Source organism: Myxine glutinosa, chromosome 7 (assembly GCF_964187855.1).
Source record: "Myxine glutinosa chromosome 7, kmMyxGlut1.1, whole genome shotgun sequence".
Taxonomy (NCBI): domain Eukaryota; kingdom Metazoa; phylum Chordata; class Myxini; order Myxiniformes; family Myxinidae; genus Myxine; species Myxine glutinosa.
The window spans coordinates 51,499,297-51,522,102 of NC_136267.1; the positions used below are offsets into that span (position 1 = coordinate 51,499,297).

The 22,806-nt window shown below is 52.2% G+C and overlaps 1 protein-coding gene across 4 annotated transcripts in view; it reads left to right on the top strand.

Moving 5' to 3' along the window:
* The window catches only part of LOC144892944 (uncharacterized), a 71,366-nt gene extending 49,276 nt beyond the window's left edge, over positions 1–22,090 (top strand). For all 4 annotated transcript variants that reach the window (XM_078781720.1, XM_078781723.1, XM_078781721.1 and 1 more), the window contains 4 exons: positions 12,835–12,859; positions 14,047–14,087; positions 14,175–14,218; positions 20,539–22,090. In XM_078781720.1, coding sequence (XP_078637846.1) covers positions 12,835–12,859; positions 14,047–14,087; positions 14,175–14,218; positions 20,539–20,637 — 209 coding nt within the window. In that variant the 3' untranslated portion in view covers positions 20,638–22,090. The remainder of the gene's footprint in view (positions 1–12,834; positions 12,860–14,046; positions 14,088–14,174; positions 14,219–20,538) is intronic.
* Positions 22,091–22,806: the final 716 nt, after the last annotated feature.

The following is a 22,806-nucleotide window of genomic DNA, read 5'->3' on the forward strand; positions in this document are numbered from 1 at the left end:
AACCCAGGACCTGTGATTGTTCTTTCTGGGGTGGGGGGAGACAGTCTGCTCTGCATCAATGCACCATGAAAGCACCCATAACGCACCAACACACCCTCAAGCACCAATCGGTGCACAGTCATCACTGTTCAATGAATAAAATAAATCGACAACCCCTAACCCTGCAGGTGGTCTCTTGCTCTTCGGCTCCCTCTGCTGGCTATTATTATTTCTTCCAGTTGTTGTCTTTTCCTTCATTTTCTTACTAGCGGCCTATTTGAACTGAAAATGAAATGCACCCAACGTGTCCATTTTTATTTATTTTATTTATGGCCCACAGGGCCGACTAGTGTGGTTCACCTGTGGGGCATCGGTGCCCTGTGGCCAAGGTCCGCCAGCAAGATTTTGGGCCTTCATGGCCGGTTCCAGCAGAGGGGCCATGCCCCAACCCATGGGGTCCATAAGTGGTGCTCGGCCACAGACATGTGGTCCATAATGTGGTGCATCGATGCAGACAGCTGGTTCTGGGAGTTCCGGGCGCACAATGGCCGACTCAGCCACGCCCCCTCGGCGCCCAGTGGTGCTCAGGTCATGTGGGAGACAAAAGGGGGGAAGACAGATGAGCGAGGGGTAGGGTCACAAGGGTACACATCAATAAGGCAATGCAAGGTGAAATGCGTACGGAGAGCGAAGTGAGAAAAGCTCGTCCCTACCGTACGTCACCCCCCCTGTCACCTACACTACCCTTGCCCTTACCCCATATTTACAAAAATCTACACATTTACCAATCCGTCGCTATCGTCACGACTTCCCATATTTCCCTTATACCAAATTCGTCTCCACAATCCCTCTATCCAAAATTTGCCATCACCAATTCATCATCAATCCTCATAAGGAGGAAGAGATGGAACATCAAGCACAATGTCACACCCACGTCATGATGCGTCTCACATTCCAAACATTTGCATCAAAAATAATAAAACAACCTGGCATGGTGTGGAGGTACGTCATCTCAGGTGAGTGGATGCAGATGGTGCGAGGAGGCTTCAATCCTAGCTATCCTCTAAATGACTTTAACACACTTTTACACTACCCGGGGTCTTTCCCTGCCAAACCATTGGCAATCTTACTCTATGTGGTTTTAAAAACCAAATTCCCATTGACCAAACTGTGGTGCTTCTCAATTTGGGGTCTCACTCCCCCGATTCATCTCCCGGTGCCCTTGCACAATTTCTGGGCTGAGACGTGTAGCTCTCCCAGCAGGTCTACCCACCTGCACACCCCCACCACTGTAGTTGCCACCCGAGCTTACCTAACTCCTCACCCTAACCTAACTAACTGGGGAAGGCCCCTCCTGGCTCTGCCACCCCACTCGGTGCCCTCTGGCACTGGGCTACCCGGGTCCATCCTCCGGATCCTCGGGCCCCATCCACAACTACCGGCTCCCAGGGCCCACCTGCGGCCTCACCTGGCCGACATCCTCACAGTGGTGGAGTGCCCAAACCAACTACACACACTAACAGGCTACACGCCCAGCCATTTCCACAACACTAATGCACCCATCCAAATACCATTCTGTCACCCGCACCACAGATGCCAATATCCAACCACAATTTACCTATACCCTCTACCTAACACTTACACTACCCGCCCCGGGTATTCGTGATGGGGGTCCATCCTTCCCCCATTCACACCTTCGCACCATCCACTCCACTCCATAGTTTCCACCATACTCACTCCACGACCATCCATTCCAATACTCCATATATTTCCAGACCATTTATTCCATTCACCTGTTGTTGCACACCTGTGCAATCTCACCTGGTGCCACCTGCACCCTCCTCCTCTTCCTGGACCATTTGGTCAGCACAACACGCAATCACCACTACTCCCTCATACACTGCTCCATACACCTGTTCAGTTGCACACCTGTGCAATCACACCTGTTCACCATACACACGGCATCATCTGAACTACCTGTTGCCCTGCTAACTTAGTGCTCCCCGTCTTCCCTTTAAACTAAGCACATACCACGTCATTATCATCCACACTACCCTCTCTGCATCCCCACTATAGGTGTCATTGTCACTACCTAATCTTAACGTTACCTAAGGTCATCTTCTAGGTCCCTACACATTATCCAAACCCTCCCGGGCTAGTTTTCACTGCCAAACCCCATAAATCTAGTGCTCCTTTGCCCCCGATGTGAGGGATGGTGGATTGGCCATCCCATCACATGGGGAATCTCTTACTATAAATTTTGCTCGTCCAATTTCCACCCAATCAAAAATTTTCTATTTACTGCCAATTCTACTCACTATTATAAATTTCGTATCAAATCACTACCATCATCATCACAGTCCGCTATATCCTAGCCTCGGTGCGTCATGACATCATTAAACTCGGCTTCGTAAAGCCGAGCAATGAATTCGGGTGGTTTGGTTGCCTGCAGGTTGAATCCGTCCGGCCTTTGGTTCAAGGGAGGTGGTTTGGTCGGGCCGAGATTCCACGCACCATCTCGGCGCGGTACTTTGCGGTCCCGGGCCCGATGGCTCAATCTCCCCCGGTCGGAACCCGGTCCCCGCCAGGGGGCACCGTTCCGCTTCCCCCCACTCGCCCTTGAACCGCACCAGTCGCCTCGCCCGGCAAGGCCCGGACTCGACCGTGCGGGGCGGGGCCAAGCCCGAATCGGCAACGATGCTTCGAAGAGAAACGACGCAGCTTCGATCCGCGCCGGGCCTCGCATCCAACAAAGCACACCGCGCCCCGAGTGCTCGCATCGGCTATCCGTCGCCCTAACCGCTAACCCGGTTACCGTCGATGCTTCACCTGCATGCTCACACGCATACGCTACCCCTTTCACCCTCACAAAACCTGGCGTTCCAACGCCGTCCGTACATTCCACCAACGCTCTCCCTGTTACACACCACACCTCTCACGCACACTCTTGCGCACACTCGCCGTTCGCACACCTCGGTCCACACCTCTCCTCCGTTACGTCCTCCGTAACACTCACCATGGGCGTGCACTCTGGCATCCACCCACTAACGCGCTCACATGGGCTCTCCCACACTCGCGCTACCACTAACTCAGGTGTGCTTCCTCACACACCCTCGACCATTCCAAGCGTGCATTCTCGCACCTGCTCCACCACCAACTCACTCTCCGGGTCACTCTCACCCTCGCACGTACACTCCGTACACCCCGACGTGCATTCTCGCTCGCACTCGGTTTCACTCCCACACTTTATAACACACCCACTCGCCGACGCACACTTTTTCCTCACACGCGTGCCATTTCCACTCACACGGGACCCTTTACCAACGCCCGGGTGCTTCCTTGATCCCAATCGCGCGACAATTCTCTTATCGTTAAACATCCTCCTGCAAAATCTACCCGCACAATATACAGCACGACTCACCTGGGGGATTCCCTTCTCCACGCGCACCTGCAAACTCTTTATTTGGTTAGTGAGCACATCCTCATGATTTGAGCAGGGACTTTGTACATATTCCATCTTTTCCTCCCGCCGCGAGTGGTTTTCTAAGTCCCCGGTCTCTTCAATTTCAATGCCCACTTCCACTTTTTCTTTACTCGCCTCGACGACCGTTGGCTTTAATAAAACTCCCTCTACCTCATCGGTCGCCGGCTTTTCCAAACCCCGTGTCGCGATTTCTACCCCCGTCATTGTACCCGCGCTTTCCTCCGCTTCACTCAACCAGCGCTTCTCGACCCGCGTTCCCTCGTCGTGCACCCCTGGGACCCTTTCGCCCAACTTGCGGTCTCTGTCCCTCTGCTCCCTTTCCTCCCTATCGGCCCTCATTCTGTTCATTGTTGCTTCAATTTGCTCACTCTGAGCATCCATCCGGTTCCCCATTTCTCCCATTTGCCCCCCAATTCATCCCTCATTCGCTCACTATCAGCCCTCATTCTGTTTTCCATTCGTTCCATACTGTCGTTTTCTTTCTGCATTTCCACCATGAATTGGGCCATGAAGGCTTGCATTTGGGCCGCGCTCATTGGTTCCACGGCCGTGGCCCCCTCAACCACGTGCGCGAGAGCGCCATTTTGTGCGCCTGATACCCCCTCAACCACATCCTCCATATACATTTCCCCGAGGTCCTGGGTCGATTCTACCCCGTCTATCTGTATCTCTCCCACCGGCATCCCGTCGCCTTGACCAGCCATGGTGCGATTTCAAAATTCGGGTTTTTGTAAAACAAAAGCAAATTTCGGCTACTCCAAATTTTGACCAAATTTTTTTTTTCTAGCTGTTTTAAAAATTTGGTTCGGGCCTCGTATCTCACTCCCCGACACCAATTGTACAATTGTGTCCAAAATTTGGGCTAAATGAATTTAGTCCCATGTCCGAATCCGACACTCCTGACACCAATTGTTACGGTCCGCGGTTAAGGATGTTGTTTGCCGAGCGGAGGCGCCGCGGCCGAACAGTTGTTCCCCGACTAAACCCGATTCACCCAGACGTTGGCCGTATCGCGCCACAGCTACTCAATATGGAAAAGACTAAGACGACGAATGCAAAGAGGAAGAAGAAGAAGACGTACAGAAGAGTAACGGGGTTTATTATTTACACACACATAAGCAAAAAGAGCAGTCACGATTACTTACAGGTGACATGAAAACGCAGGTGACACAGTGAAAATTACGAGCTTATACGGACTTAATTACCTACCCAGGACAGCACGAACAAAACAAACTCACGTACACAAATGGATGGATGGGTAGGAATCGTTTGGAGGGATGAGCAGGTGGGATCACAGGGCACAGCGAGCGGGTCCACTCCGGGCGCGAAGCGGGGAGCCGGCAGCTCCTTATATTCGGCTTTACAGCGCACGCCGGCAGCTCCTTGTATTCGGCTTTACAGCGCACGCCGGCAGGGTCACTCGGCTGGTTGAAACGGGGCTGGTTGAAGCGGCTCTTTGTCAAAGGCTTTTCGTATCTCGCACGCAACAATGGTGCAACTCTCAACTCGCTTGGACCTCACAACCCAGCTCTCTCTTGGACCCTGTTTGCGACTCTCGTGTAAAAGCTCCTCTCCTTTCTCAGCTCATCTGCGATCTGTTGGGGAACGTCCCGCAGCGGGTTATATAGGCCCCGCCCCTCAACCTTCGCGAACCTCCTTGATCTTTCTCTCCAAGTCCAACCCCTTGTTCGTGGTTGGTTGAGTGGGGCTGACTCACTCCTCCCCTCTCTGACGAGGTGGGGACCCGCCTTTCTTCCCCAACCCTGCCTCGTGGTCAATGGCGGCTTTGGAGGGGATGTAATTGGCAATCGAGGCTTGGCAATGACGAAAGAGGAAATGGAGGTTTTGGGAATGGGAATGAAGGGAATCTATCTCTTTCACCCGGTGCAATGGAGTGTCATTCTAATGGAAGACAAGGCCTTACTCTAAAACACATAATAAGATATAGGCTACTGAACAAGGGTTTTATCGTGTCCTTCAATGTGGTGTTTCATGGAATTAACTACCGGGACGCCCTTTTTACCTTTACACAACTCCGGAGGCAGGAGGGGCAATAATCAACAATGTTACACAACAATTTACCACAATACAATACACACAATCAAAAAAATGCAATCCTCATATCCGCAACAATATTGTTGCGGATATGAGATTAGCCTCCATCCATATCCGCTTGTAAATATTCCCCTATTTCCCCAATACTTCCCAACTATCCCCAATCCCCCATTCCCTAGTCCCATTGTCTGTAAACAACACTCTGTAGCCCCGACCTTCCCCTATTTCCCCCCTTAAATGTCGCATCCAGGTCCACCGCATCTCACGTAGACAACTATAGGACATCTTGCTAGTTATTCTTAGTCTATGTCAGTTAAGGACTCGTTTCCATTAATTCTGACTCTTCGTTGCACCAGAATGTGATTGTATGGCACCGTTAGAAAGTTTAGGACCTCCCAATACCTCCCCGCAGCTCTTCCTCATGGTACAACAACAACAACAACAACAGCGGCGGCAGCGCGGGGAGTGTGCGTCCTCACTCCGGCTTGGTTAGCCGCCATTGAACATGTGCTCCGACGGGGTTACCACGCAGGGGCTCGCTGTCAGCTCCTCGTCAAGGGCGGAGCCCGGTAACCCCCCGCACCCAATAGAAGCGGCGGACCGATTCCATCTGGGGCGGAGACAACGAGCCGAGGGCGTGTCACTCCCCGCTGAGCATGCGCAGGGAGAGGGAGGTGACGTCAGATGCGCCCCCTGCTTGGAGAGAGAAGACGCCACCTCCGAGCGCTGAAATACCTCCCCGCATCTCTGGACCGGACCGTGTTGATTCTGCCCCTGAGCCAAGGTGCACCTTGAGCTATCGACTGCCTGTCCTTCCCTGCCATCAATCCCCGTGTAAGTCAGTCTTGTCCCGTTTGTCTGTGGTCTGTCGGGCGATAGATAAGACTGTGTTTAAGTGCCCATCTTTTCTGTGCTTTACCTCTTACCGTGTAATCTACCCCTTTTCTGCATCACCAATTATATCCTCCTCCGGAGGTCTTGAGAACTGTACCCCTTGTGTCGTTTCATTTAACCCAGCCGTTGTGTCCTTTCCATCATTGATTTAGCGTAGCGCGATTCGGCCAACGTTCGAGTGGAATCGGGCGGGATAGGGTTCTAATCGGGGAGTAACTGTTCGGACGCGGTAATACCAAACCGCTCGGTAAACTAACATCTAAAACCGCGTCTGTAACAAACGCCCTTTTTACCTTGTTACATGGTCCCCTCGGTGAATACCTGGTCTCGGTGACCCCCGGACCGTGAGAGGAACTCCGCCAGCAAGCTGTATTATATAGGCGCTTTCGCCACGCAATCCATATGAATTTCACCCAGGAGACAACTGATTTTCAAGGATATATTTCCAATGGTAATGATACCATACAATTTCAATGACACAACCACGGAGATTTTCCCCGAGCAATCAACCATACACAACCATCAACAATATTTCAATGCCACAACCAATTCCCTATGAGTAAGATGGCCATCTTATATATGTGTGTCCCGGTGAGTACTCACACCCCCTTTCGGTCTCTGCTCCTCACAATGTCTCTGAGCCCCTCCTGACCAAGATACTGGTCGGCGTCTCCGCACTCGGGCGGTTGAACGAACCCCGGGTGGACGTTTCTCCACCGGGCAGGTATCGTACCAGGCACCGTGGCTGCAGCCCCTCGTGGCCACGCGGAGCGGGTACGGTAGAGCAAGCCAAACCCCACGCTGCTTCCAAGGCGCGTTAGGCCCCAACGTGCGACCCGCACGCGTCTGTTTAGACGGTGCCGCGAACGATACCAGACGCGGGGTTGATGCACGGCCCCACGTCAACTTGACGTCTCCACCGGGCAGGTACACGTCCCGGTGATTCCTCTCGCCAGACCGGCTTCGGAACGCCGCTTTTCCACACAGCGCAAGGTCGATCCCACCTTTTGGTCGGAGCGGGGCGAGGAAGAATAATAATCGTCCTTTTTTCCTCGTGTCTTTTCCTCTTCCGTTTCCGGTCACTTCCGTTTCCGGCCACTCCCTCAGAAGGGCTCCTGACCCTCCAACCACAACAACTACACAACAACTTAATATACTACACACGGATAAGCAAAGACCTGAATGGTAATTCACATACATTCACATAAATATGTAACACTCCCCCCCTTCAAGAAAGAAAGTTTGAACCCAGCGAAAACTTTCTTTGCCGGCCAATTTGGAGAAACAAACCAGATAACTCAACCCCCCCCACGTTATCCGTTCCCCCCGGGCACAGTTATCACTTAAAAATAAAGCAACCAAAATTTCACCACAACCCCTCCAGATTACTCCCTCTGGACTAAGTACCAACAACGACATTGTCCCTGCCAAATCAAACTCCATCTCATGACCCTCTGACTTTGACCGTCAGTTTCTTGGGAATGAAGGTTAAGGGGTTGATCAAAGATCCAAAGTTAAGCAACTCGATAGCACTTTTTCCGGGAGGCCAAGCCGAGTATTCACTACATGGATGCCTTTAGGAACGCGGAGTTCACGGTTAGTCCGTGCAGGAAAGTTCTCTACATGGGCGCCTTGAGGAACGTGGAGTTCACGGTTAGTCCGTGCATGAAAGTTCACTACATGGACGCCTTTAGGAATGGCGTTCACGGTTAATTCGTGTAGGAATCTTGGCTCGGCGGCTCCGCCGCCTTCAGTGCTTCAACTTCTCAGAACTTCCCTAATAATTAGGGTGGGACCACTGGTCCCTGTAGTCCCATGAATAGCGGTCTCCTTCTCGGCCACTACTTTGCCAATCCTTCCTTCGGGAGCGGCCGTAACTCAGGGAGCCTCCATAATAATATTGATTGCGGCCACCACCAAAACTACCGCCCAGTTGTCCTCTCCTGTAGACCTCTCGACGCCTACGAAATGTCTTCCCTACTGTTATGGTCCGACCCTCCAAATCCTTGCCATTCCAATTCTTCTCTGCCTCTCTGGCGTCTTTTGTGCTGGCAAACGTGACAAAGCCGAACCCTCTTGACTGTTGCGTTTCCCAGTCTCTTACCAACCGCACTTCCACCAGCGGCCCATATCTGTTGAAGACAGAGGTCAGAACTTCTTCCTCTGTTTTGAAGTCAGTCCCCCTACAAATAACTTGGCACTTTTGTCGCCATCCCGAGCTGGTGTGGTGTTATTTTCCCTGCTGGGCTCTTTACCAACCCTCAGGTTACCATAAACTTGACCCCCGGCCAAATCATTCCCGATAACCACAGATACACCCTCTACAGGAAGCGTGGCTTGTAAACCGACGGTGACCGGTCCTGACACCAAATCGGACTCCAACTGGATGACCTGAAGGGGAGCACTAACACCGCCCCCGATCCCCTGTAAACGAACACTATCCCCCGTTGCCGTCTCCTCGGACCATGGCAAAATGCCTTCAAGCATTAAAGATTGATGGGCCCCTGTGTCCCTCAATATCCTAACCGGTCTCCGGTTAGTCGAGGCTCCATCCAGTGACACAAACCCCTCTGAAATAAATGGTTGGTAACCTTTTTGATGGCGATTTCTTACGCTAGCCATCGCATTCGGAGTTGTAATAGTCGGACTCCGCTCTGGGTTGTCCCTTTTCATGAGGTAACAACTGGACATCAAGTGTCCAGGTTTCTTGCAAAACGCGCAAGTAGGCCCGGAGGAAAAACTCGGGGTCTGCCTCGGGCCCCCCGAACTATAAGTTTGTCTTGGGCCCGCATCCCTCTGATTTCGAACCGGTGGGGTATCATAGTTGTCCCCATAATCATCTCGAGGCCGCCGCCATGTATGGTCGTTCTCCGCACTCGCTGTTCCCCACCTCCCCTGCGGAGATCTAGGCGAGGAGTTAGGTTCGTGGACCCCTATTCGGTGGGTTAAGGCATAATCATCTGCCATGGTGGCTGCGTCCCACAACTTTGGTACCTTCTTTTCCTGCAGGTACACTTTGATGTCCTCGTGGACACACTGCTGGAATTCCTCCACCAGGATCAAGTCCCGCAATGTCTCGAAGTCTTTCCCGACTCCTTTTGACTCACACCACCGATCAAACATGTTTTCTTTCACTCTGGCAAACTCCACATGGGTCTCACTCTCCCTCTTCCTGGCATTCCTGAATTTTTGCCTGTAAGCTTCCGGAACCAACTCATAGGCCTTGAGGATGTGCTTCTTCAGTACCTCATAATCTGCACATTGGTCCATTGGTAGCGCCGAATAAATTTCCTGAGCTTTCCCCACCAGCACACTTTGCACGAGTATGGTCCAGGCCTCCTCCAGCCAGTTTAATTGTCGAGCCACTTTCTCAAAGTGTGGGAAAAATTTCGCGACTTCCTTTTCACTGAACGGTGGAACCAGCCTCACATGTCTGCCCACATCCCAGGTTTTCTGGTTAGGTGTCGACCCCGTCAGCAAGGGTGGTGCCTCTCCCTGTTCTCTCATTAACTCCAGCTCCTTGAATTTGATTTCTTGCTGAAGCTCCATGTCACGTTCCTTTAATTCCCTTTCCGCTTTTCTCTCCTCTGCTTCGAGGTCCCTTGCAGCTCTCCTCTCCTCTGCTTTTCTCCCTTCTAACCTTTCCTGGAGTTCTCGTTCCACTCTCCTTTCCTCTGCTTGTTTCTCTTCTCTCCTCGCTTCTGCTTTCCTTTCTTCTTCTTTTAACCTTTCCTGGAGTTCTCGTTCCACTCTCCTTTCCTCCGCTTGTTTCTCTTCCCTCCTCTCTTCTGCTTTCCTTTCTTCTTCTGCTCTTTCCTTTTCTGCTTTCCTTTCTTCTTCTTTAATCCGTTCCTGGCTCCGTAATTGCAACTCCAGTTTCCGGAGCTCAACGTCTTCTGGTTCTTCGGGTAGCCACTCCCAGGCTAACTCGTCCCATGTTCCTAATCCCACCATAGATTGTATCACCGTGGCCTGCAACTCTGCCTTCCTCAAATTAGTTCGGACCTCCAAGTTAAAATGTTTGGCCAATTTCAAGAGGTCCGACTTTAGCAACGCTCGGAACTGTGCCTCACTCGGGGTTACCCCAAAGTTCTGTGCCACAAACGCCATGGTGCCTATCGTTAACACCTGTTAACCTTCACCCAAGACTTTACCCCAATTTCTGAAAATTTTTTTACCAATTAATAATTAATTAATAAATTTTAATTAATAAAAAAATATTATTTTATTATTTTATACAATTTTAAATCCCGGACGTAGACCCAATTGCGAAACCGCAAATCGTAATTTGGACGAGCCCCCAATTCTGTTACGTGGTCCCCTCGGTGAATACCTGGTCTCGGTGACCCCCGGACCGTGAGAGGAACTCCGCCAGCAAGCTGTATTATATAGGCGCTTTCGCCACGCAATCCATATGAATTTCACCCAGGAGACAACTGATTTTCAAGGATATATTTCCAATGGTAATGATACCATACAATTTCAATGACACAACCACAGAGATTTTCCCCGAGCAATCAACCATACACAACCATCAACAATATTTCAATGCCACAACCAATTCCCTATGAGTAAGATGGCCATCTTATATATGTGTGTCCCGGTGAGTACTCACACCCCCTTTCGGTCTCTGCTCCTCACAATGTCTCTGGGCCCCTCCTGACCAAGATACTGGTCGGCGTCTCCGCACTCGGGCGGTTGAACGAACCCCGGGTGGACGTTTCTCCACCGGGCAGGTATCGTACCAGGCACCGTGGCTGCAGCCCCTCGTGGCCACGCGGAGCGGGTACGGTAGAGCAAGCCAAACCCCACGCCGCTTGCAAGGCGCGTTAGGCCCCAACGTGCGACCCGCACGCGTCTGTTTAGACGGTGCCGCGAACGATACCAGACGCGGGGTCGATGCACGGCCCCACGTCAACTTGACGTCTCCACTGGGCAGGTACACGTCCCGGTGATTCCTCTCGCCAGACCGGCTTCGGAACGCCGCTTTTCCACGCAGCGCAAGGTCGATCCCACCTTTTGGTCGGAGCGGGGTGAGGAAGAATAATAATCGTCCTTTTTTCCTCGTGTCTTTTCCTCTTCCGTTTCCGGTCACTTCCGTTTCCGGCCACTCCCTCAGAGGGCTCCTGACCCTCCAACCACAACAACTACACAACAACTTAATATACTACACACGGATAAGCAAAGACCTGAATGGTAATTCACATACATTCACATAAATATGTAACAACCTTTACACAACTCCGGAGGCAGGAGGGGCAATAATCAACAATGTTACACAACAATTTACCACAATACAATACACACAATCAAAAAAATGCAATCCTCATATCCGCAACAATATATATCATGTTATATATTTTATTGGTTGTGTTGCTTATTTATTTGTGGGTTCGGGAATGAACCCGTGTGGCTTTTCTCCAGGTAAGCACCTCGCTGCCTTCCGTCCCGCACGCACCAAAAATAACCGCTAAGATTTGGCTGATCACCTCGGAAATTAAGGACCGTTTCGGCTTTCCATCACTCAGTGGTCTTAATCGCTGTGTGACGTGACAGTACTATCGTGCTTTCTGCAGAGAAGGCAAACCAAAAAGCAAACCAGTTACAGTTGTATCAGCTCCACCATTTATGCAATAGTGTTGCAGCACCTCTGGTTAAGCCAGATGTGTCTGGGATAGCCAAGCGACCACCGCTCAGCCGTTCATGCAAAGGGGTTGCAGTGTATCTAAGAAAATCAGCCGGTTCATAGGATAGCCTTACTGACTGTTGGTGACTGAGGGGTGTGACAGAGGCTCAAAATTAGTATGTGGAACTGAAGTGAAATTATAGGGGGAGAGGAAGAAATACACATCACAGATGAAACACCACGATGTTTTATATCCCAGATATACGTTCATGGAAGACCAAGGTGAGAGAGGGTAAAAGACAATATGTACATTCACAAAAGTCACAAAGCTCCCTCTTGGGTCTTTCCAAATACCTTGCTTCCTCAACAATCTTCTCGACAAGCGGAGGCTGAAGCAACAACCTTTTCCACTTTACAATCGCAGTCTGGAATACCAGGGAGTAATGGAAGCAGATGACCCACAGTTCCAACCAATGGTGTAGCATGATGCAGTCCAAGGAATCTCTTTGGTTGGCATCACATTGAGTTTCATGATAAACAAACTACTTGTGGTTGCTGATGTGGAGTTATCGATATTATGTTGAGTCCCTGATAAGACTGTTCCTTTAGCCATTTTCGACCAATATCTCGTTAGCATTCGTTAAAATTCCTTCACTTAACACAGTTGATAAATGGTTATTGATGAGTATTCCTTGTTTTTTTTTAATATAAAATTTTCCAGTTGGCAGTGGCTACACGATATTTCAGTATAAATTTGCAATTTGAGAGTTATAATCAATGTTATTTTCTTTTCTAGAACTGGCAACTCTGAAGGCTAAAAGGTAAGCTGTTCATTCTTCTACTCGCATCCAAGTCACATTCATGCGTTAAAAAAATAATTTGCATACAAAATTGAGGCTCATGGATGAGCAAGATGACATAAGGTAACTAGAACGGCACTCGGTAGAGTGCATACCTCCGCCAGGCTGAACAGTTTATATTTTGTATCGCACTGATAGGCCGGATCTGGATTCCGACCTGAACCAAAATCGAATTGCTTGTTCTTGTCACCTGACCAACTCATCCCCCAAGTTTAGTCATAACTCGTCCATAACTTTTTAAAATATCATGTTATATATCGCTTTTCGCCTGATCTCTCAATGGTGAAGAATCATCACTTAAAAAATTAAATAATTCTCGTATCCGAATCCACATTCGGAACTTCACCAAAATCGAATCGATTCGGTCTTGTCACACACCCAACCTGGTTTTGTCACACATCCAACAACACACAACCAAGTTTTGTCCAAATCCGTCCATGACTTTTTGAAATATCGTGTTATATATCGGTTTAGGCCTATCCCTCAATGGTGAAGAATCATTTTTTAAATTCTGTGATCCGGATCCGGATTCCAATATTCACCAAAATTGAATCAACTCTTCATTGTCGCACATGCAACCTCTCCAGCAAGTTTTATCTGAATCCGTGCACAACTGTTTGAGATATCCCGCGATGTATCGTTTTTGGCCCTATCTCCCGATGGTGAAGAATCACTTAAACATTCTCGGATCCGGATCCAGATTCGGAACTTCACCAAAATCTAATAATTTCGTCCTTCTCACAATGTCACATTTCGTCCTTGTCTCCACCAAATTTCGTCCGAATCCGTCCACAACTTTTTGAGATATTTTGTTCACAGACAGACAGACGGGGGAAAACCTTCGGTGGTAGAGGTAAAAGGGCAAAGTAGTGACAGTGAGGCAACAGATGGGTACAAGCAAACAAATGAACTGAGAGTAAAGAAGATGAGAGTTAACACAGTATATAGTAAGGCAAGGGTCTTTCACTCAGAGAGTAGTGAATGAATGGAATGGTCTCCCTGGAAGGTAGTGGCAGCAGAAAGAGGATGAACCACAAGGTACTCCTTTATTCAGATAAAATTTCCACCTCTCCTCCATTATTGATATTTGTTAATAGAACAACTTATCCAGGTTTGAGTATTAATTATTTCTTTTACATTTATTTCAGGTCTGGACAAGGAACGTTGGAATATTCAAAAACCCATCAAGGCACGTTAACGTATTTCAGAAACGGCATAAATATATCTGTCAATACTTATCGATCAAAGGTAACAATAAACTGCTTTTCTTTTGCAGAAATGCAATTCGAGCTCATGGCGCCACCGATTCCACCGCGGGACGTGAGTCTGATGAACAATTTTGTCACAAACAAAATACGCAATGCATCCGCCTGATTTTGCTGCATATCAATCGGGGTTAATGTTGAACACGAACAACGGTAGGTTTTGTTTTGAGGCATCGTTTCTATCTGTGTTTAACATAAATAAATAAAAAAGTTTAACAATCGCAATGAAATTATTGATGCAAGGTGGACTGTACAGACTCATTGGGAGAGCAATGGCGAAACCCCCGGAGATATTCCTGCTCAGACAAGCGAGGCTTTAAGATGGTTCTGGGAGACAAATACATGTTAAAATTTATTTTCCTGGAATCGATACCTATTATGAACCTGGTGTTGGCTTAACGGTTAAGATGGCTGTCTTGAGATCTTGGGGTCCTGAGTTCAAGCCCCTGTCAGACCGTTGAATTAACACCAGGTGGGTTGACTCGGCCTGTCATCCTTGCAGCCAGCAGCCACAGGCTGCACATGAACCACCGATTCCTGTTAATGAAATGGTTTTGTTAAACAAATCTTACTATAATTCACCAAATGTCCGTCCGTCTGTCCGTCCGTTCCCAGATACCGCAAAAACGGCTGAACCAATCTCAACGAAATTTTGGGTGGGTAATCCTGGGACCCCTGGAGTAAAATAGGCTATATTGTTTTTCAAATTTCGTCTTTGGCCTCCAGCATTTTCAGGTTTGGACTCCCGCCTAACGTTATTGTCCCGGGTACCGCAAAAACGGCTGCACCGATCGCAACGATACACCGCCATGCCCGTGGTATTCCCACGGGTGACCCCACTAGTTTATATAATTTCAACTTTGAATAGTGGCATTTGGAATTACTTGGAAATGGAATCATTTCAACACTAATGAAGGAACTGCGCTCCAACGCGAGTCGAAAGAATTGACGCGACCAAAGACGGAATTCGTCCGAGTTGCTTTATTGAAACAAAACAGCTCAGGTATTCTGACCAGCCCGTTTTTCGGGCAACAATATATATACACATTTATGTCGGGAAGTTTGCCCGGCAAAAGCTATACCGGGCATGCCCGGGTATCAAGGGCGAGCCTTGGAAAGGCGAGTCTGGACCTGCCCGGGCGTGTTTGGCTGCGGCCTGGCAAGTCGAGGCTGGGCGTGCCCGGGCGCTCTGGGCAAGCACTGGAAAGGCGATAGCGGGCATGCCCGGACGCTCTGGGCGAGCCCTGGAAAGGCGATAGCGGGCATGCCCGGACGCTCTGGGCGAGCCCTGGAAAGGCGATAGCGGGCATGCCCGGACGCTCTGGGCGAGCCCTGGAAAGGCGATAGCGGGCATGCCCGGACGCTCTGGGCGAGCCCTGGAAAGGCGAGAGCGGGAATGCCCGGGAAAGACGAGACCGGGCGTGCCCGGGAGGTTCGGGCGTGCCCGGGAACAGTGAGTCCGGGCATGCCCGGGAGAGGCGCGTCTGGCCGTGTTCTGGCCGGTGCAAGGCGATTATGTACATCCAGCGGTAACCGCTACACATGCCCCTCCAGAATCGACCTGCACCGGCAGGGTCAATTTAAGGGGGGTCCGGATGACCCAGGCGAAGCGACCCCTGGAGGGTCGTGGGGAGGGGTCTGACGTGGTGGTGGGTGGTCGAGCGGGGGGAACTGCGGACGGGGGGCGGCCTCGCCGCGGAGGAAGGGCCAACCGTGGTGGTCGGTCGACGTCCATGTGCGCCGGTTTGAGGCGGTCCACAGAAATCCGGTCCGGCCGGCCGCCGAAGTCGACGATGAAAGACTTGTCGCCCCGTCGCAGGACCCGGAAGGGCCCGTCGTACGGCGGCCGGAGTGGCCCCCGGTGCGCGTCATGACGCACAAAGACGTACTCCGCTGTGCGAAGCGCCGGGGGGACGTAGGACTGGGGGCCACCGTGGCGGGACGTCGGCACGGGGGCAAATCGTCGGGCGGCCTCCTGGAGGTCCGAGCGCTGGCGAGCGGCGGACCAGGGACTGGTAGCGTCAGGCACGAATTCGCCCGGGACGCGGAGTGGCTGGCCGTAGACGAGCTCGGCGGCGGACGCCTGGAGGTCTTCCTTGGGGGCCGTGCAAAGGCCCAAAAGGACCCACGGCAGCCGGTCGGCCCAACCGTCGTCCTGAAGGCCGGCCATGGGTGCGGCCTTCATGGAGCGGTGAAACCGCTCGCACAACCCATTGGCTTGGGGGTGGTAGGCCGTGGTGCGGTGCAGCGTGACCCCCAACGAACGGGCGACCGCGCCCCAAAGCTCAGACGTGAACTGTGGGCCGCGGTCGGACGAGATGTCCGCTCGTGCGCCGAAGCGCGCGACCCAGGTGGCGATGAACGCCTGCGCCACGTCGGTGGTGGTGGTGGAAGTGAGGGGCACGGCCTCCGGCCACCTGGTGGTCCTGTCCACCATGGTGAGCAGGTGGGTGAACCCCCGCGAGGGGGGCAGGGGACCCACCAGGTCCACGTGGACGTGGTCGAAACGCCGTTCAGGCACGGCGAAAGGTGCCAGCGGGGCCTGGGTGTGGCGGTGGACCTTGGCTCGCTGGCAGGCCGTGCAGGCGTTGGCCCAGTCGCGGATGTTTCGTCGAAGGCTGTGCCAGACGAAACGCGCCGACACCAGCTTCTGAGAAGCTTTCCGGCCCGGGTGAGAAAGGCCGTGGATGGAGGCGAAGATGCGGCGCTGCCAGGAAACGGGCACGATGGGGCGAGGCTGGCCCTGGGAGACGTCGCAGAGCAGGACGGTGCCCGCGAAGGGGATGTCGGCCAGGCGGAGGCCCGTGTCCGCCACGCGGAGTGCCTGCACCGAGGCGTCGGTGGTCTGGTCGGCCGCCATGAGCGTGAAGTCCACGCCGAGGTGGACCGCGTTCGCGCTGGCCCGCGAAAGGCAGTCGGCCACGGCGTTGTCTTTGCTGGCGACGTGCTGGATGTCCGTGGTGAACTCCGACACGGCGGAGAGGTGGCGCTGCTGGCGGGCCGACCACGGCTCCGTGACCTTAGCCATTGCGTAGACCAACGGCTTGTGGTCGACGAAAGCCGTGAACGGGCGGCCCTCCAGGAGGTGTCGGAAATGGCGAACGGCCAGGAATAGCCCGAGCAGCTCGCGATCGAACGTGCTGTAGTTTAACTCGTTCGGCCGGAGTTGCCGGCTGAAAAAAGCGAGTGGCTGCCAAACCCCGTCCACCCATTGCTCATGGACGGCGCCCACCGCGTAGTTGGAGGCGTCCGTAGTGAGGGCAATGGGCGCGTTGAGCACCGGGTGAGCCAGCAGCGTTGCGTCGGCGAGGGCCCGTTTGGCACTGGCGAAGGCCGCGTCCATGGCCGCGGACCAAACAATGTCATGCTTGGCCGGCTTGCCCCGGAGGGCCTCGTAAAGGGGCCGCATGAGCTGAGCAGCGCGGGGCACGAATCGGTGATAAAAATTCACCATGCCGAGGAACTCTTGGAGGGCCTTGATGGAACGGGGACGCGGGAACGTGGTGATGGCCTCGACCTTGGTCGGCAGCGGCACGGCCCCGGTCTTGGTGATGCGGTGGCCCAAAAAGTCAACGGTCGTCGCGCCGAAGCGGCATTTGACTGGGTTGACAATTAAACCGTGCTCGCTGAGGCGACCGAACAGTGTTCGGAGGTGGAGGAGGTGCTCGGCGCGGGACGTGCTGGCGACGAGGATGTCGTCCAGATAGACGAAAAGAAACGGCAGGTCGCGCAGCACGCCGTCCATCAAGCACTGGAACGCCTGGGCCGCGTTCTTGAGGCCAAACGGCATCCGCAAAAATTCGAACAGGCCGAACGGCGTGATGACGGCCGTCTTCGGGACGTCGGCCGCCCGGACAGGTACCTGGTGGTAGCCCCGTATCAGGTCAATTTTCGAAAAGATGACCCGTCCCGCCAAACGGGCAGAAAGGTCCTGAATATGCGGGATCGGGTACCTGTCGGGGGTGGTAGCATCATTGAGACGGCGGTAGTCGCCACACGGGCGCCATCCACCCCCCGGCTTTGGCACGATGTGCAGTGGCGAGGCCCACGCGCTATCGGAGCGCCGCACGATGCCGAGGTGCTCCAACGCGTCGAATTCGGCCTTTGCCACGGCGAGCTTGGCTGGGTCGAGGCGGCGGGCCCTGGCGTAGACCGGCGGGCCCGTAGTGGGTATGTGGTGCTCGATCCCGTGCCGCACCGCGACGGCCGAAAACGTCGGCCGCGTGAGGGCCGGGAATTCCACGAGCAGGCGAGCGAACTCGTTCGTTGCCGGGAGGGCGCACGCCAGTTCGGTCGGCGCGGAGCTGCTCATTGTGCACTCCAGGGAGCTGAAGGTCTCAGCGTGGACAAGGCGACGTCTTTTGACGTCGACCAGCAGCCCGTGCGCGCAGAGGAAGTCGGCGCCCAGCAAAGCCACGGGGACGCTGGCGGTAACAAAAGTCCATTGAAAGTGCTGGCTGCCGAAGCAGAGGGTGACGACGCGTGGGCCGAAAGTGCGTATGGCCGAGCCATTAGCAGCGACCAAAGAGGGGCGGCAAACTGCGTCCAGCCTGTCCTGCTCGGAGGCAGGTATGACGCTCAGTTGGGCGCCGGTGTCGCACAGGAAACGCCGTCCAGACGCTTTGTCCCGAATAAACAGCAAGTTGCCCGAGTGGCCGGCGCTCATGGCTGGGAATGAACGCCGGCCCGGCCGTTTCCCGACCTGCCGAAAGTGCACGGGGGCCGGCACGTCCGAGCCTTGTGTCCGAACCTGGCGTGGTAATAACACCACGCCCGGTCAGGTGGAGGCCCCGGCCGTCGTGTCGGAAGCGGGCGGTGCGGCGTGGCGGCCGCCAGTTGCACCGGCAGTTCGGCCTCCAACCGCGCAGGGCGCTCGGGCGTCGTGGGCGTCGCCTCGGACGGCGGCGGGCTCCAGGTAACCGCGCCGATGTGCTGGCCCGCCGAGGAGATCTTATCGGCTTCCCTGGCGAGGGCGCGGGAATCCGTGATCAACGTGCCAGCCAGGGCGAGGCGTACCGGGTTAGGCAGCTGACGGAGGAACAGCTCCCGGAACAGGAATGCCGGAGAGTGCTCGCCGAGCAACGAGAGCATATAGTCCATGCGCTCGGACGGGCGCGTGTCGCCGAGCTCGGGCAGGTCAAGCAGGCGCCGTGCGCGTGCTGCCGGTGAGAGGGCGAAAGCGCCGAGGAGGAGCGTCTTCAGCGCGTCGTATTTGTCAGCAGCCGGCGGGTGCTGGAGGAGGCTCAAGGCGCGGGCCGCTGTGGCGGAACCGAGCGCCGCCACAACATGGTGGAAGCGGGTGTCGTCCGCGGTGATGCCTCGCAGGGCGAACTGGGAGTCCGCCTGGGCGAACCAAACAGCCGCGTGAGCCTCCCAGAAGGTAGGCAGTTTAAGCGTCACTGCCGTATCCATGTCGGTAGGTCACCAATGAAGGAACTGCGCTCCAACGCGAGTCGAAAGAATTGACGCGACCAAAGACGGAATTCGTCCGAGTTGCTTTATTGAAACAAAACAGCTCAGGTATTCTGACCAGCCCGTTTTTCGGGCAACAATATATATACACATTTATGTCGGGAAGTTTGCCCGGCAAAAGCTATACCGGGCATGCCCGGGTATCAAGGGCGAGCCTTGGAAAGGCGAGTCTGGACCTGCCCGTGCGTGTTTGGCTGCGGCCTGGCAAGTCGAGGCTGGGCGTGCCCGGGCGCTCTGGGCGAGCACTGGAAAGGCGATAGCGGGCATGCCCGGACGCTCTGGGCGAGCCCTGGAAAGGCGATAGCGGGCATGCCCGGACGCTCTGGGCGAGCCCTGGAAAGGCGATAGCGGGCATGCCCGGACGCTCTGGGCGAGCCCTGGAAAGGCGATAGCGGGCATGCCCGGACGCTCTGGGCGAGCCCTGGAAAGGCGAGAGCGGGCATGCCCGGGAAAGACGAGACCGGGCGTGCCCGGGAGGTTCGGGCGTGCCCGGGAACAGTGAGTCCGGGTATGCCCGGGAGAGGCGCGTCTGGCCGTGTTCTGGCCGGTGCAAGGCGATTATGTACATCCAGCGGTAACCGCTACACTAAAACATTTATTTTTCTTTAGATCCCCAAATACAATTTGGTTACTTTATATGTACCTCGAGTGTTTTGCTTATGAGCTCGGTGTTAATCCAACATGAGCGAACTCTCAAGATTGGCAATAGTTTTTATACTCTTATTTCTTTACACTCTTCAATTTGTTGCAAACAAATGCCTGTGGCGTGTCCGCTTGAATTTGAAGAGGAAGTGAGTGCGGTCGTGAAAACATGAGATGAGACACAAAAGACACAAACATGAGACAACATGAGACACAAAAGTGCGGTACCGTATTTGCTGTTGTTGTGTACGTGCTTTGCAGAAACATATTGATGATGTTCAGTACACGGTGTTCAGCTTAAAGAATCGAGAAAAGAAGAAGAAGAACCGAAACCAAAAACCATACACACTAGATGTCTAGCCCTGCCTTGAATCTAGACCCACCTATTTAACTGTCTCCTTGCTTCGCGTGAAGGACGAGACATCAATCGATGTGCCGTCCATCGGATGGACACTTAAACTGGGTGCCCGGCCTGCTAGCATTAGCCGATGGACGTTAAAGATCATACGGTGTACTTCGTGAAGAGGAGACAAGTTATCACCGACACCCTGAACAACTAACAAATTCCTACCACCTTCAGCCGAACGTCATGCCTGGCCAGCGGGTTCGTGAAACACTTAGGCCAAAAAGGTTCCCTGGCCAATCTTCAAAGAATGTGGGTATAATTTGGCCACTAAGGAAGTCATAATAATGAACCACCTTTAGAGGCCATTTTTCCCCGCAGAGCAGGGGTTGGCCTTTTTCGGGCACCGTGGTCCCCTTTTTGAAGCAATGTTTTGTTTTTTTATGGCCGGATGCCCTTTGTGCCGCCAACCCTGTTAGTCGCCTCTTGCGACGCACAGCGAATTACCAGTTAACTGGTACTCAATTTGCCGACCTCGGAAGGATGACAGGCTGAGTCAACCCCCCTGGCGTTAATTCAGCGATTAACCGAGATTCGAACCCTGGATCCCAAACCGCACCCCAACGGCTAAACCAGGCTAAGGAAGTAATAGTAATGGTAGTGGTCATATAGTTACCTGGGCCGCGTTAATGGATTATTTGTTTTGGCGCATTAATGGATTATTTGTTTTGGAGCATTAATGGATTATTTGTTTTGGCGCATTAATGGATTATTATTTTTGGCACATTAATCGATTATTTGTTTTGGCGCATTAATGGATTATTTGTTTTGGCGCATTAATGGATTATTTGTTTTGGCGCATTAATGGATTATTTGTTTTGGCGCATTAATGGATTATTTGTTTTGGCGCATTAATGGATTATTTGTTTTGGCGCATTAATGGAGTATTTGTTTTGGCGCATTAACGGATTATTTGTTTTGGCGCATTAATGGAGTATTTGTTTTGGCGCATTAACGGATTATTTGTTTTGGCGCATTAATGGAGTATTTGTTTTGGCGCATTAACGGATTATTTGTTTTGGCGCATTAATGGATTATTTATTTTGGCGCATTAATGGATTATTTGTTTTGGCGCATTAATGGATTATTTGTTTTGGCGCATTAATGGATTATTTGTTTTGGCGCATTAATGGATTATTTGTTTTGGCGCATTAATGGCTTATTTGTTTGGCGCATTAATGGATTATTTGTTTTGGCGCATTCATGGCTTATTTGTTTTGGCGCATTAATGGATTATTTGTTTTGGCGCATTAATGGATTATTTGTTTTGGCTTTACCTAATCGATTAGTTTTTACATGCTTCACCCAGTGTCATATAACAACAAATAGTATGTAGTGCTCCTTTTGTTTTTGTCTGTGCACGGAACATGGCTTTGCAAGAGGTTTTTTTGAATAAAAACCATGAATTTTGTCTGACTCATCTCTCTTTATTTGTTCCATTAGATGATTAGAGTATGACAACGAAAGGTTAATGCAGTAAAGTTCATCATTTATTTTTCCTACTTAACTTGCCGAATCTATTTATGATTCTGCAAAATGTTTTATGGAGGCACTGTGATTTTAACTTCCATGCATTTCCTCCTTTTTTTTCTTTTTTTCTTTTTTTTTGTTTCCAAGATCGAGGCTTGTGAAAGAGCGAACATTAATCACACAGAAAGACAAACCGACACATAAATCATATAATAAGGGGAGCGGTAGACAAGATGGGGAGAGAGGAGGAAGGACACAAACACAACATTTAAGAGTAGGGACATCGAGAGAGTGGTCACAGTGGTCTCCCATCTCTACCGCCTCTGACATCAACTCATCCTGGGAATTCTTCCAAAGTAAATTGCTCTCTCTCATGCACAGTTCTATCCCATCTCGTCTTCAGTTGTCATACGCTTCCTCCCGTCCATGGTACACGGAATCTTGTGGGGAGGCTGTTGCCCAGAAACAACTTGCTTTCGTCTCCTGGAAAGCAAATCCAACGGAAGGAAATCTCATTTCCTTTCACAAAGCCCGAAACAAGTGTGTGTCCACCCTCAGGAGAGCCAGGAAACAATATCTCTCCGTTCTCAAGATGGAACTCTATTATCTGTCTCCCTCTTCCAAATCCTGGTGGCATCTGGTCAAATCTGTTTCTG